Source organism: Eschrichtius robustus, chromosome 15, assembly GCF_028021215.1.
Source record: "Eschrichtius robustus isolate mEscRob2 chromosome 15, mEscRob2.pri, whole genome shotgun sequence".
Classification (NCBI taxonomy): domain Eukaryota; kingdom Metazoa; phylum Chordata; class Mammalia; order Artiodactyla; family Eschrichtiidae; genus Eschrichtius; species Eschrichtius robustus.
The window spans coordinates 40,711,911-40,727,724 of NC_090838.1; the positions used below are offsets into that span (position 1 = coordinate 40,711,911).

General features: G+C 38.1%; 1 protein-coding gene across 1 annotated transcript in view; it reads left to right on the top strand.

Moving 5' to 3' along the window:
* GTF2A1L (general transcription factor IIA subunit 1 like) overlaps positions 1-15,814 on the top strand; it is a 59,080-nt gene that overhangs the window by 16,895 nt on the left and 26,371 nt on the right. The window contains exons 4-5 of the mRNA XM_068564391.1: positions 7,255-7,310; positions 15,603-15,687. Of these exons, the coding sequence (XP_068420492.1) occupies positions 7,255-7,310; positions 15,603-15,687 (141 nt within the window). The remainder of the gene's footprint in view (positions 1-7,254; positions 7,311-15,602; positions 15,688-15,814) is intronic.

Here is a 15,814-nt window from a genome sequence, read left to right on the forward strand (position 1 = left end):
CTTTCCCCACCTGGTAACCATAAGTTTGTTTTGTACATCTGTGACTCTGTTTCTGTTTTCTAAATAAGTTCATTTGTACCATTTTTTTTGGATTCCACAAATAAGTGATATCATATGATGTTTATCTTTCTCTGTCTGACTTACTTCACTCAGTATGACAATCTCTAGGTTCATCCATGTTGCTGCAAATGACATTTGTTCTTTTTATGGCTGAGTAGTATTAAGACTTATTTTTAAATGATTACATTTATAACCATTTGGCCAACCTTATACTTTTTTTTATTTTTGAATTTTATTTTATTTTTTTATACAGCAGGTTCTTATTAGTCATCAATTTTATACACATCAGTGTATACATGTCAATCCCAATCGCCCAATTCAGCACACCACGATCAGCACACCCCTGCGGCTTTCCCGCCTTGGTGTCCATACGTTTGTTCTCTACATCTGTGTCTCAACTTCTGCCCTGCAAACTGGTTCATCTGTACCATTTTTCTAGGTTGCACATACATGCATTAATATACGATATTTGTTTTTCTCTTTCTGACGTACTTCACTCTGTATGACAGTCTCTAGGTCCATCCACGTCTCAACAAATGACCCAATTTTGTTCCTTTTTATGGCTGAGTAATATTCCATTGTATATATGTACCACATCTTCTTCATCCATTCGTCTGTCGATGGGCATTTAGGTTGCCTCCATGTCCTGGCTATTGTAAATAGTGTTGCAGTGAACATTGAGGTGCGTGTGTCTTTTTGAATTATGGTTTTCTCTGGGTATATGCCCAGTAGTGGGATTGCTGGGTCATATGGTGATTCTATTTGTAGTTTTTTCAGGAACCTCCATACTGTTCTCCATAGTGGCTGTATCACTTTACATTCCCACCAACAGTGCAAGAGGGTTCCCTTTTCTCCACACCCTCTCCAGCATTTGTTGTTTGTAGGTTTTCTGATGATGCCCATTCTAACTGGTGTGAGAAGATACCTCATTGTAGTTTTGATTTGCATTTCTCTAATAATTAGTGATGTTGAGCAGCTTTTCATGTGCTTCTTGGCCATCTGTATGTCCTCTTTGGAGAAATGTCTATTTAGGTCTTCTGCCCATTTTTGGATTGGGTTGTTTGTTTCTTTAATATTGAGCTGCATGAGCTGTTTATATATTTTGGAGATTAATCCTTTGTCCATTGATTCGTTTGCAAATATTTTCTCTCATTCTGAGGGTTGTCTTTTCATCTTGTTTATGGTTTCCTTTGCTGTGCAAAAGCTTTGAAGTTTCATTAGGTCCCATTTGTTTATTTTTGTTTTTATTTCCATTACTCTAGGAGGTGGATCAAAAAAGATCTTGCTGTGATTTATGTCAAAGAGTGTTCTTCCTATGTTTTACTCTAGAGTGTTCTTCCTATGTTTTACTCTAAGAGTTTTATAGTGTCCGGTCTTACATTTAGGTCTCGAATCCATTTTGAGTTTATTTTTGTGTATGGTGTTAGGGAGTGTTCTAATTTCATTCTTTTACATGTAGCTGTCTAGTTTTCCCAGCACCACTTATTGAAGGAGACTGTCTTTTCTCCATTGTATATCTTTGCCTGCTTTGTCATAGATTAGTTGACCATAGGTTCATGGGTTTATCTCTGGGCTTTCTATCCTGTTCCATTGATCTATATTTCTGTTTTTGTGCCAGTACCATATTGTCTTGATTACTGTAGCTTTGTAGTATAGTCTGAAGTCAGGGAGTCTGATTCCTCCAGCTCCGTTTTTTTCCCTCAAGACTGCTTTTGCTATTTGGGGGCTTTTGTGTCTCCATACAAATTTTAAGATTATTTGTTCTAATTCTGTAAAAAATGCCATTGGTAATTTGATAGGGATTGCATTGCATCTGTAGATTGCTTTGGGTAGTATAGTCATTTTCACAATATTGAGTCTTCCAATCCAAGAACATGGTATATCTCTCCATCTGTTGGTATCATCTTTACTTTCTTTCATTAGTGTCTTATAGTTTTCTGCATACAGGTCTTTTGTCTCCCTAGGTAGGTTTATTCCTAGGCATTTTATTCTTTTTGTTGCAGTGGTAAATAGGAGTGTTTCCTTAATTTGTCTTTCAGATTTTTCATCATTAGTGTATAGGAATGCAAGAGATTTCTGTGCATTAATTTTGTATCCTGCTACTTTACCAAATTCATTGATTAGCTCTAGTTGTTTCCTGGTGGCATTTTTAGGATTCTCTATGTATAGTATCATGTCATCTGCAAACAGTGACAGTTTTACTTCTTCTTTTCCAATTTGTATTCTTTTTATTTCTTTTTCTTCTCTGATTGCCATGGCTAGGACTTCCAAAACTATGTTGAGTAATAGTGGTGAGAGTGGACATCCTTCTCTTGTACCTGATCTTAGAGGAAATGCTTTCAGTTTTTCACCGTTGAGAATGATATTTGCTGTGGGTTTGTCGTATATGGCCTTTATTATGTCCACTTTTTGGAGAGTTTTTATCATAAATGGGTGTTGGGAATTCTTTCAAAAGCTTTTTCTGCATCTATTGAGATGATCATATGGTTTTTATTCTTCAATTTGTTCATATGGTGTATCACATTGATTGATTTGCGTATACTGAAGAATCCTTGCATCCCTGGGATAAATCCCACTTGATCATGGTGTATGATAGTTTTAATGTGTTGTTGGATTCTGTTGGCTAGTATTTTGTTGAGGATTTTTGCATCTATATTCATCAGTGATATTGGTCTGTAATTTTCTTCTTTTGTAGTATCTTTGTCTGGTTTTGGTATCAGGGTGATGGTGGCCTCATAGAATGAGTTTGGGAGTGTTCCTTCCTCTGCAATTTTTTGGAAGAGTTTGAGAAGGATGGGTGTTAGCTCTTCTTTAAATGTTTGATAGAATTCACCTGTGAAGCCATCTGGTCCTGGACTTCTGTTTGTTGGAAGATTTTTAGTCACAGTTTCAATTTCATTACTTGTGATTAGTCTGTTCATATTTTCTATTTCTTCCTGATTCAGTCTTGGAAGGTTATACCTTTGTAAGAATTTGTCCATTTCTTCCAGGTTGTCCATTTTATTGACATAGAGTTGCTTGTAGTAGTCTCTTAGGATGCGTTTGTATTTCTGCGGTGTCTGTTGTAACTTCTTCTTGTTCATTTCTAATTTTAGTGATTTGAGTCCTCTCCCTCTTTTTCTTGATGAGTCTGGCTAATAGTTTATCAATTTTGTTTATCTTCTCAAAGAACCAGCTTTTATTTTTATTGATCTTTGCTATTGTTTTCTTTGTTTCTATTTCATTTGTTTCTGCTCTGATCTTTATGATTTCTTTCCTTCTGCTAACATTGGGTTTTGTTTGTTCTTCTTTCTCTCGTTCCTTTAGGCATAAGGTTAGATTGTTTATTTGAGTTTTTTCTTGTTTCTTGAGGTAGGCTTGTATAGCTATAAGCTTCCCTCTTAGAACTGCTTTTGCTGCATCCCATAGGTTTTGGATCGTCCTGTTTTCATTGTCATTTGTCTCTAGGTATTGTTTGATTTCCTCTTTGATTTCTTCAGTGATATCTTGGTTGTTTAGTAGCGTATTGTTTAGCCTCCATGTGTGTGTGTTTTTATGTTTTTTTTCCCTGTAATTGATTTCTAATCTCATAGCGTTGTGGTCAGAAAAGATGTTTGATATGATTTCAATTTTCTTAAATTTTCTGAGGCTTGATTTGTTACCCAGGATGTGATCTATCCTGGAGAATGTTCTGTGTGCACTTGAGAAGAAAGTGTAATCTGCTGTTTTTGGATGGAATGTCCTATAAACATCAATTAAATCTCTAAGGTCTATTGTGTCATTTAAAGCTTGTGTTTCCTTATTTTCTGTTTGAATGATCTGTCCATTGGTGTAAGTGAGGTGTTAAAGTCCCCCACTATTATTGTGTTACTGTCGATTTCCTCTTTTAGAGCTGTTAGCAGTTGCCGTATGTGTTGAGGTGCTCCTATGTTGGGTGCATATATATTTAGAATTGTTATATCTTCTCCTTGGATTGATCCCTTGATCATTATGTAGTGTCCTTTCTTGTCTCTTGTAACATTCTCTATTTTAAAGTCTTATTTTATTTGATATGAGTATTGCTACTCCAGCTTTCTTTCGACTTCCATTTGCATGGAATATATTTTTCCATCCCCTCACTTTCAGTCTGTATATGTCCCTAGGTCTGAAGTGGGTCTGTTGTAGACAGCATATGTATGGGTCTTGTTTTTGTATCCATTCAGCAAGCCTGTGTCTTTTGGTTGGAGCATTTAATCCATTCACGTTTAAGGTAATTATTGATATGTATGTTCCTATGACCATTTTCTTAATTGTTTTGGGTTTTTTTTTTTAGGTCCTTTTCTCCTCTTGTGTTTCCCACTTGGAGAAGTTCCTTTAGCATTTGTTGTAGGGCTGGTTTGGTGGTGCTGAATTCTCTTAGCTTTTGCTTGTCTGTAAAGCTTTTGATTTCTCCATCGAATCTGAATGAGATCCTTGCGGGGCAGAGTAATCTTGGTTGAAGGTTCTTCCCTTTCATCACTTGAAGTATATCATGCCCCTCCCTTCTGGCTTGTAGAGTTTCTGCTGAGAAATCAGCTGTTAACCTTATGGGAGTTCCCTTGTATGTTATTTGTTGTTTTTCCCTTGCTGCTTTCAATAATTTTTCTTTGTCTTTAATTTTTGCCAGTTTGATTACTATGTGTCTCGGCATGTTTGTCCTTGTGTTTATCCTGTATGGGACTCTCTGTGCTTCCTGGACTTGGGTGGCTATTTCCTTTCCCATGTTAGGGAAGTTTTCGACTGTAATCTCTTCAAATATTTTCTCAGGTCCTTTCTCTCTCTCTTCTCCTTCTGGGACCCCTATAATGCGAATGTTGTTGCGTTTAATGTTGTCCCAGAGGTCTCTTAGGCTGTCTTCATTTCTTTTCATTCTTTTTTCTTTATTCTGTTCCACAGCAGTGAATTCCACCATTCTGTCTTGCAGGTCACTTATCTGTTTTCTGCCTCAGTTATTCTGCTGTTGATTCCTTCTAGTGTAGTTTTCATTTCAGTTATTGTATTGTTCATCTCTGTGTGTTTGTTCTTTAATTCTTCTAGGTCTTTGTTAAACATTTCTTGCATCTTCTCGATCTTTGCCTCCACTCTTTCTTCGAGGTCCTGGATCATCTTCACTCTCATTGTTCTGAATTCTTTTTCTGGATGGTTGCCTATCTCCACTTCATTTAGTTGTTTTTCTGGGGTTTTATCTTGTTCCTTCATCTGGTACATAGCCCTCTGCCTTTTCATCTTGTCTATCTTTCTGTGAATGTGGTTTTTTTTCCACGGGCTGCAGGATTGTAGTTCTTCTTGCTTCTGCTGTCTGCCCTCTGATGGATGAGGCTATCTAAGAAGCTTGTATAAGTTTCCTGATGGGAGGGACTGGTGGTGGGTAGAGCTGACTGTTGCTCTGGTGGACAGAGCTCAGTAAAGTTTAATCCGCTTGACTGCTGATGGGTGGGGCTGGGTTCCCTCCCTGTTGGTTGTTTGGCCTGAGGCAACCCAACACTGGAGCCTACCTGGGCTCTTTGGTGGGGCTAATGGCAGACTCTGGGAGGGCTCACGCCAAGGAGTACTTCCCAGAACTTCTGCTGCCAGTGTCCTTGTCCCCACGGTGAGCCACAGCCACCCCCCGCCTCTGCAGGAGACCCTCCAACGTTAGCAGGTAGGTCTGGTTCAGTCTCCCCTGGGGTCACTACTCCTTCCTCTGGGTTCCGATGCACACACTACGCTGTGTGTGCCCTCCAAGAGTGGGGTCTCTTTTTCCCCCAGTCCTGTCGAAGTCCTGCAATCAATTCCCACTAGGCTTCAAAGTCTGATTCTCTAGGAATTCCGCCTCCCATTGCCAGACCCCCAGGTTGGGAAGCCTGACGTGGGGCTCAGAACCTTCACTCCAGTGGGTGGATTTCTGTGGTATAAGTGTTCTGCAGTCTGTGAGTCATCCACGCAGCAGTTATGGGATTTGTTTTTACTGTGATTGCGCCCCTCCTACCATCTCATTGTGGCTTCTCCTTTGTCTTTGGATGTGGGGTATCTTTTTTGGTGAGTTCCAGTCTCTTCTTGTCGATGATTGTCCAGCAGCTAGTTGTGATTCTGGTGTTCTCACAAGAGGGAGTGAGAGCACGTCCTTCTACTCCGCCATCTTGGTTCCTCTCAGGTCAACCTTTTATAAATTTTTTTCTTTTAATTAATTAATTAATTAAAAGAAATTAATTTCTGTGTTGGGTCTTTGTTTCTGTACGAGGGCTTTCTCTAGTTGCGATGAGCAGGGGCCACTCTTCATCGCGGTGCACGGGCCTCTCAGTGTCGCGGCCTCTCTTGTTGCGGAGCACAAGCTCCAGACGCGCAGGCTCGGTAGTTGTGGCTCACCGGCCTAGTTGTTCCGTGGCATGTGGGATCTTCCCAGACCAGGGCTCGAACCCGTGTCCCCTGCATTGGCAGGCAGATTCTCAACCACTGCGCCACCAGGGAAGCCCAGGTCAACCTTTTAGATGTACGATAAATGAAGGGATAGCATAGAAAATTGGTGATAATAAAGGAAAGGTAAATGAAATTGTAGGTTTAATGCAGGTTGAATTGGTGTTCTCCTAAGAATTTATTGTCTTATATTTTTCTCTTCAGTTTACTGAAGTCCTGCAAAGACTTCAGGAGACATGTACTTATTCATTTATTCCTAAAACTGTGTAGCTGTGCTTGCTTACTTGGTCAAAGTAGTATAAATTACTTTTCATGAAATGAATGAATTGAAATTTCTTTTGTACCTATACGATTTAGAATGGTTTATGTTGGGTTACATTTTTTTGCTCAAAGTATAGTTGGTTGGAAACATGCCACTTTAACAAATACTACTTTTTCTCCCCTATAAAATGTTGTAATGGAGGTTTAGTGCTACATTGGCTTCCTAAAGACAACCTAGGTATTTTGTTATGAATTTCTATAGTACAGTATACTTGATTACAATGAGATTTCCTTTTGGAAATCTATACTATAATCTGTAACCTCTACTTAAAGACTTACAACTAACCTATACTTTATCTAAAATTGTTGGGAAAAGATGTAATTAAATACTTCTACCTCACTTGGAATCAGAAAGTTTAGAATTTGTCATGGTTGAATATGTTTGTGATGGAAAACACTTTTAAAAAATAATGTATACTTAGCAGTTTTATTCAGTTGGAAAATTCTAACGAACGTATAATGTTTATTTTGTTTTCTATACAGCATCGTTACTTATTCCTGCTGGTAAAACTCTTCCCACTTTTATCACAGCAGAACTGGTATGTATCTTATTTAAGAGATATACATATCTATATTTTTTTAAAATTTTTCTTTTCAGCTTTAAAACAGTTTGTCATTCTATAATGCAAAGACTGAATAAGGACAAAATATAATCTGAGAGTATATAGTATTAAATAGCATTTTCAGTATGGTATGGCATTAATTGTGTTAGGTTATTTCTGTCGCTACCAACTTTGTGATATTGTGTGCATTTTAAAATCTATTCCTTTTCTTTTTTTTTCAATTTTATTTTATTTATTTTTTTATACAGCAGGTTCTTATTAGTCATCCATTTTATGCACATCAGTGTATACATGTCAATCCCAATCGCCCAATACATCCCCCCACCCCCCCACCCCCCACCGCTTTACCCCATTGGTGTCCATACGTTTGTTCTCTACATCTGTGTCTCAATTTCTGCCCTGCAAACCAGTTCATCGGTACCATTTTTCTAGGTTCCACATATATGCGTTAATATACGATATTAGTTTTTCTCTTTCTGACGTACTTCACTCTGTGTGACAGTCTCTAGATTCATCCATGTCTCTACGAATGACCCAATTTCGTTCCTTTTTATGGCTGAGTAATATTCCATTGTATATATGTACCACATCTTATTTATCCACTCGTCTGTCGATGGGCATTCAGGTTGCTTCCATGACCTGGCTATTGTAAATAGTGCTGCAGTGAACATTGGAGTGCATGTGTCTTTGAATTATGGTTTTCTCTGGGTATATGCCCAGTAGTGGGATTGCTGGGTCATATGGTGATTCTATTTTTAGTTTTTTAAGGAACCTCCATACTGTTCTCCATAGTGGCTGTATCACTTTACATTCCCACCAGCAGTGCAAGAGAGTTCCCTTTTCTCCACACCCTCTCCAGCATTTGTTGTTTGTAGATTTTCTGATGATGCCCATTCTAACTGGTGTGAGAAGATACCTCCTTGTAGTTTTGATTTGCATTTCTCTAATAATTAGTGATGTTGAGCAGCTTTTCATGGGCTTCTTGGCCATCTGTATGTCCTCTTTGGAGAAATGTCTGTTTAGGTCTTCTGCACATTTTTTTTTTTTTTTTAAAAGAGCTAAGGGTCTGGCTTTTTATTTATTTTTTTATCTATGGCTGTGCTGGGTCCTCGCCTCTGTGTGAGGCCTCCCTCCAGTTGTGGCAAGCGGGGGCCACTCTTCATTGCGGTGCGCGGGCCTCTCACCATCGCGTCCTCTCTTGTTGCGGAGCACAGGCTCCAGACGTGCAGGCTCAGCAATTGTGGCTCACGGGCCCAGTCGCTCCGCGGCATGTGGGATCTTCCCAGACCAGGGCTCGAACCCGTGTCCCCTGCATTGGCAGGCAGATTCTCAACCACTGCGCCACCAGGGAAGCCCCTGCCCATTTTTTGATTGGGTTGTTAGTTTTTTTAATATTGAGCTGCATGAGCTGTTTATATATTTTGGAGATTAATCCTTTGTCCGTTGATTCATTTGCAAATATTTTTTCCCATTCTGAGGGTTGTCTTTTTGTCTTGTTTGTAGTTTTCTTTGCTTTGCAAAAGCTTTGAAGTTTCATTAGGTCCCATTTGTTTATTTTTGTTTTTATTTCCATTACTCTAGGAGGTGGATCAAAAAAGATCTTGCTGTGATTTTTGTCAAAGAGTGTTCTTCCTATGTTTTACTCTAAGAGTTTTATAGTGTCTGGTCTTACATTTGGGTCTCAAATCCAGTTTGAGTTTATTTTTGTGTGTGGTGTTAGGGAGTGTTCTAATTTCATTCTTTTACATGTAGCTGTCTAGTTTTCCCAGGACCACTTATTGAAGAGACCGTCTTTTCTCCATTGTATATCCTTGCCTCCTTTGTCATAGATTAGTTGGCCATAGGTGCGTGGGTTTATCTCTGGGCTTTCTATCCTGTTCCGTTGATGTATATTTCTGTTTTTGTGCCAGTATCATATTGTCTTGATTACTGTAGCTTTGTAGTATAGTCTGAAGTCAGGGAGTCTGATTCCTCCAGCTCCGTTTTTTTTCCCTCAAGACTGCTTTTGCTATTTGGGGGCTTTTGTGTCTCCATACAGATTTTAAGATTTTTTCTTCTAGTTCTGTAAAAAATGCTATTGGTAGTTTGATAAGGATTGCATTGCATCTGTAGATTGCTTTGGGTAGTATAGTCATTTTCACAATATTGAGTCTTCCAATCCAAGAACATGGTATATCTCTCCATCTGTTGGTATCGTCTTTAATTCCTTCCAACAGTGTTTTATAGTTTTCTGCATACAGGTCTTTTGTCTCCCTAGGTAGGTTTATTCCTAGGTATTTTATTCTTTTTGTTGCAATGGTAAATGGGAGTGTTTCCTTAATTTCTCTTTAGATTTTTCATTAGTGTATAGGAATGCAGGAGATTTCTGTGCATTAATTCTGTATCCTGCTACTTTACCAAATTCGTTGATTAGCTCTAGTAGTTTTCTGGTAGCATCTTTAGGATTCTCTATGTATAGTATCATGTCATCTGCGAACAGTGACAGTTTTACTTCTTCTTTTCCAACTTGTATTCCTTTTATTTCTTTTTCTTCTCTGATTGCTGTGGCTAGGACTTCCAAAACTATGTTGAATAATAGTGACGAGAGTGGACATCCTTGTGTCGTTCCTGATCTTAGAGGAAATGCTTTCAGTTTTTCACCATTGAGAATGATATTTGCTGTGGGTTTGTCGTATATGGCCTTTATTATGTTGAGGTAAGTTCCCTCTATGCCCACTTTCTGGAGAGTTTTTATCATAAATGGGTGTTGAATTTTGTCAAAAGCTTTTTCTGCATCTATTGAGATGATCATATGGGTTTTATTCTTCAATTTGTTCATATGGTGTAGCACATTGTTTGATTTGCGTATATTGAAGAATCCTTGCATCCCTGGGATAAATCCCACTTGATCATGGTGTGTGATCCTTTTAATGTGTTGTTGGATTCTGTTGGCTAGTATTTTGTTGAGGATTTTTGCATCTATATTCATCAGTGATATTGGTCTGTAATTTTCTTCTTTTGTAGTATCTTTGTCTGGTTTTGGTATCAGGGTGATGGTGGCCTCATAGAATGAGTTTGGGAGTGTTCCTTCCTCTGCAAGTTTTTGGAAGAGTTTGAGAAGGATGGGTGTTAGCTCTTCTCTAAATGTTTGATAGAATTCACCTGTGAAGCCATCTGGTGTTGGACTTTTGTTTGTTGGAAGATTTTTAATCACAGTTTCAATTTCATTACTTGTGATTAGTCTGTTCATATTTTCTATTTCTTCCTGATTCAGTCTTGGAAGGTTATACTTTTCTAAGAATTTGTCCATTTCTTCCAGGTTGTCCATTTTATTGACATAGAGTTGCTTGTAGTAGTCTCTTAGGATGCTTTGTATTTCTGCGGTGTCTGTTGTATATTCTCCTTTTTCATTTCTAATTTTAGTGATTTGAGTCCTCTCCCTCTTTTTCTTGATGAGTCTGGCTAATGGTTTATCAATTTTGTTTATCTTCTCAAAGAACCAGCTTTTAGTTTTGTTGATCTTTGCAATTGTTTTCTTTGTTTCTGTTTCATTTATTCTGCTCTGACCTTTATGATTTCTTTCCTTTTGCTAACTTTGGGTTTTGTTTGTTCTTCTTTCTCTCGTTCCTTTAGGCATAAGGTTAGATTGTTTATTTGAGATTTTTCTTGTTTCTTGAGGTAGGCTTGTATAGCTATAAACTTCCCTCTTAGGACTGCTTTTGCTGCATCCCATAGGTTTTGGATCATCGTGTTTTCATTGTCATTTGTCTCTAGGTATTTTCTGATTTCCTCTTTAATTTCTTCAGTGATCTCTTGGTTATTTAGTAATGTATTGTTTAGCATCCATGTGTTTGTGTTTTTTACTTTTTTTTCCTTGTAATTCATGTCTAATCTCATAGCACTGTGGTCAGAAGAGATGCTTGATAGGATTTCAAATTTCTTAAATTTACTGAGGCTTGATTTGTGACCCAAGATGTGATCTATCCTGGAGAATGTTCTGTGTGCACTTGAGAAGAAAGTGTAATCTGCTGTTTTTGGATGGAATGTCCTATAAACATCAATTAAATCTCTAAGGTCTATTGTGTCATTTAAAGCTTGTGTTTCCTTATTAATTTTCTGTTTGGATGATCTGTCCATTGGTGTAAGTGAGGTGTTTAAGTCCCCCACTATTATTGTGTTACTGTCGATTTCCTCTTTTAGAGCTGTTAGCAGTTGCCGTATGTGTTGAGGTGCTCCTATGTTGGGTGCATATATATTTAGAATTGTTATATCTTCTCCTCGGATTGATCCCTTCATCATTATTTAGTGTCCTTCCTTGTCTCTTGTAACATTCTTTATTTTAAAGTCTATTTTATCTGCTGTGAGTATTGCTACTCCAGCTTTCTTTTGATTTCCATTTGCATGGAATATATTTTTCCGTCCCCTCACTTTCAGTCTGTATATGTCCCTAGGTCTGAAGTGGGTCTCTTGTAGACAGCATATATATGGGTCTTGTTTTTGTGTCCATTCAGCAAGCCTGTGTCTTTTGGTTGGAGCAATTAATCCATTTACGTTTAATTATTGATATGTATGTTCCTATGACCATTTTCTTAATTTTTTTGGGTTTGTTTTTGTAGGTCCTTTTCTTGTCTTGTGTTTCCCACTTAGAGAAGTTCCTTTAGCATTTGTTGTAGAGCTGGTTTGGTGGTGCTGAATACTCTTAGCTTTTGCTTGTCTGTAAAGCTTTTGGTTTCTCCATCGAATGTGAATGAGATCCTTGCCAGGTAGAGTAATCTTGGTTATAGGTTCTTCCCTTTCATCCCTTCTGGCTTGTAGAGTTTCTACTGAGAAATCAGCTGTTAACCTTATGGGAGTTCCATTGTATGTTATTTGTCGTTTTTCCCTGGTTGCTTTCAGTAATTTTTATTTGTCTTTAATTTTTGCCAGTTTGATTAGTGTGTCTCGGTGTGTTTCTCCTTGCGTCTATCCTGTATGGGACTCTCTGCACTTACTGGACTTGGGTGGCTATTTCCTTTCCCATGTTAGGGAAGTTTTCGACTGTAATCTCTTCAAATATTTTCTCAGGTCCTTTCTCTCTCTCTTCTCCTTCTGGGACCCCTGTAATGCGAATGTTGTTGCGTTTAATGTTGTCCCAGAGGTCTCTTAGGCTGTCTTCATTTCTTTTCATTCTTTTTTCTTTATTCTGTTCCACAGCAGTGAATTCCACCATTCTGTCTTCCCGGTCCCTTACCCGTTCTTCTGCCCCAGTTGTTCTGCTATTGATTCCTTCTAGTGTATTTTTCATTTCAGTTATTGTGTTGTTCATCTCTGTTTGTTTGTTTATTCTTTAATTTTTCTAGATCTTTGTTAAACATTTTGCATCTTTTTGATCTTTGCCTCCATTCTTTTCCTGAGGTCCTGGATCACCTTCACTATCGTTATTCTGAATTCTTTTTCTGGAGGGTTGCCTGTCTCCACTTCCTTTAGTTTTTCTGGGGTTTTATCTTGTTCCTTCATCTGGTACCTATCCCTCTGCCTTTTTATCTTGTCTGTGTTTCTGTCAATATGGTTTTTGTTCCATAGGCTGTAGGATTATAGTTCTTCTTGCTTCTGCTGTCTGCCCTCTGGTGGATGAGGCTATCTAAGAGGCTTGTGCAAGCTTCCTGATGGGAGGGACTGGTGGTGGGTAGAGGTGGGTGTTGCTCTGGTGGGCAGAGCTCAGTAAAACTTTAATTTGCTTGTCTGCTGATGGGTGGGGCTGGCTTCCCTCCCTGTTGGTTGTTTGGCCTGAGGCGACCCAACACTGGGGACTACCCGGGCTCTTTGGTGGGGTAATGGCAGACTCTGGGAAGGCTCACGCCAAGGAGTCCTTCCCAAAACTTCTGCTGCCCGTGTTCCTTGTCCCCATGGTGAGCCACAACCACCCCCTGTCTCTGCAGGAGACCCTCCAACACTAGCAGGTAGGTTTGGTTCTGTCTCCTATGGGGTCACTGCTCCTTCCCCTGCGTCCCGACACACACACTACTTTGTGTGTGCCCTCCAAGTGTGGAGTCTCTGTTTTCCCCAGTCCTGTCGAAGTCCTGCAGTCAAATACCGCTAGCCTTCAAAGTGTCATTCTCTAGGAATTCCTCCTCCCGTTGTCGGACCCCCAGATTGGGAAGCCTGACGTGGGACCCAGAACCTTCACTCCAGTGGGTGGACTTGTGTGATCTAAGTGTTCTCCAGTGTGTGAGTCACCCACCCAGCAGTTATGGGATTTGATTTTATTGTGATTGCGCCCCTCCTACCATCTCATTGTGGCTTCTCTTTTGTCTTTGGATGTGGGGTATCTTTTTTGGTGAGTTCCAGTGTCTTCCTGTCAATGATTATTCAGCAGTTAGTTGTGTTTCTGGTGTTCTTGCAAGAGGGACTGAGAGGACGTCCTTCTACTCCGCCATCTTGAAGCAATATCTAAGATATATTTTAACAGAGATGCCCCAGTTTTAGTGAATAGTGGCAGGAGGCTGGGCAGAGATGTAATTTGTAATCCTCCAGTTGAATGAGAAAAGATGTGGTAAGGGATGAGGAGATAGAAATAGCTTCTGTAACATAGGTGTTGCAAAAATTCAGGAGTTCCAGAATTAATATTTTCTTACCAACTTTTCCTATCTTCCAGAGCAGTTCTTAGCATCTGCCAAGACTGTACCCACAAGGTTAGGAAATTTCTTAACTTACATTGTATGGAGTTTTAATACACTGTATAATGTTACATACTTGGTGGATCCTAAATAGATGATTCTGATATGAATGTTTTTCTGATTTATTTTCCCCTAGAGTTGAGGCATATCATAATTTTTCCTTTTATTTAAGTGGAATATTTTGGTTATTTTTTACCATTGTATAATAGAGGTTAGATTCCCCCCCCCCCAGGAGTTGGGGGCAGAAGATAAAATTAAAACTTATATATAGAAAATTGAGTAGTTTTTAGGTGGGGAAAAATAGAACTTTTTCTCTTTTACCTTTCTTTGAAGGTAAAACATGATATATAAAGTTTTTCGTTTTCTTTCAGCCCATGAGCTTCCTTCCTAGGGTACAGGATTTTAGTAGGCCATTTATTTCTATTTCTTCATTAAAAACAAACAAAAAGCATAGCCCTTACCAGGATTTTTGGGAAGAATGGTGCTGGTTTTGATATGAAACCAGTGAAGAAATATCTCTGCCTTTGAAATTCTTGGAAATACCTTTTCTCCTCATTAAAGAAATAATATACTTCTAAAGAGTAAAAGCAAACAAATTTATAAAGTAAAAAGTGATAGAGCCCTATAGGATTATAACCCAAAGATAACTGTTTTAACTGTATGATGTATATCCATTTAGACTTCTTTCATTAAAGAAAGTTATATTAATTTTCAGGGTAAAAGCAGAATCATTCTCTGTACTGTTTCCGTAACTTTTTTTTTAAACTTAGTAATATAGATGGACCGTTTTCAATGCCAGTTAAATATTGATTAGCCTTAGTGGATGTATCAAGTTTAAGTAACCAATCTTTTGTTTATGGACATTTAAATTCTTGCTAGTGTTTTTCTAATATAGCATTCCAGTGATTACACTTGTAGATATGTCTTGGTGTATCTGTGTGATAATCAGGTAATCAGGATAAATTCCTAGAAGTAGAATTTCTAGGTCAAAGATTATGCATGTTTTCAATTTTGGTATATGTTACAATATTGGCCTCTGAAAGGATTGTACCATATACACTCATAAGCAGTGGTCTGAGAGAACTGATTTTTATCACATCCTTACCAACATTGGCTATTATTAATCAATCTTTTAAATTTTTTCAGGTCTAGTAGGCAAAAACTTTTTTGTCTTTTCATTTAGTATTAAAAATGTAAAACCCTAAGGTTTAATTATTCCAAAATAAAAATTATACACTGTTGTTTTATCTGCTTTAAAATAACATTAGTGATCAACTTACAGACTAGAGGACTCCTATAAACAACTGTGGTTCTTATATTTGACATCTGGGTATCAGTGGCCCAGGCAAAGCTGTGTTGTGGGCAAGTTTTATGAGTCAATGTTCATGTTATTTATGAAGTCTTACTGACTTCATTGCTAATAGCCATAGAACAGAATTCCTTTTATTTTTAATGAGATGATCTAAATCAAATATTAAAAAGCTGTTTTATTCAGAGAACTCAGCCCTAATGTTAAGTGCTACTATTGTCCTGTTGACCTTAATCAGATTTTTTTAATCCTCTGTAGGATCAGGAAAAAAAGGTTCAAGTAAAGCCTTTCTCTAACTTTCTAATATGAAATTTTCATATCTAGGGCACCTCAAACTCCAGTGCAAACTTTACTTATCCTGGTTATCCTGTTCATGTACCAGCAGGTGTGACACTACAGACGGCATCTGGTAAGAGTATAGTTTTAAAATATTTTGTTTTTAGCTTTGGTACTGACTTCTGGGTATTAACTTTCATGATTTTAAATAAACTGTATACCACAAGTTATTGAAGTTACAGGAGCTTTTAATAAAACTT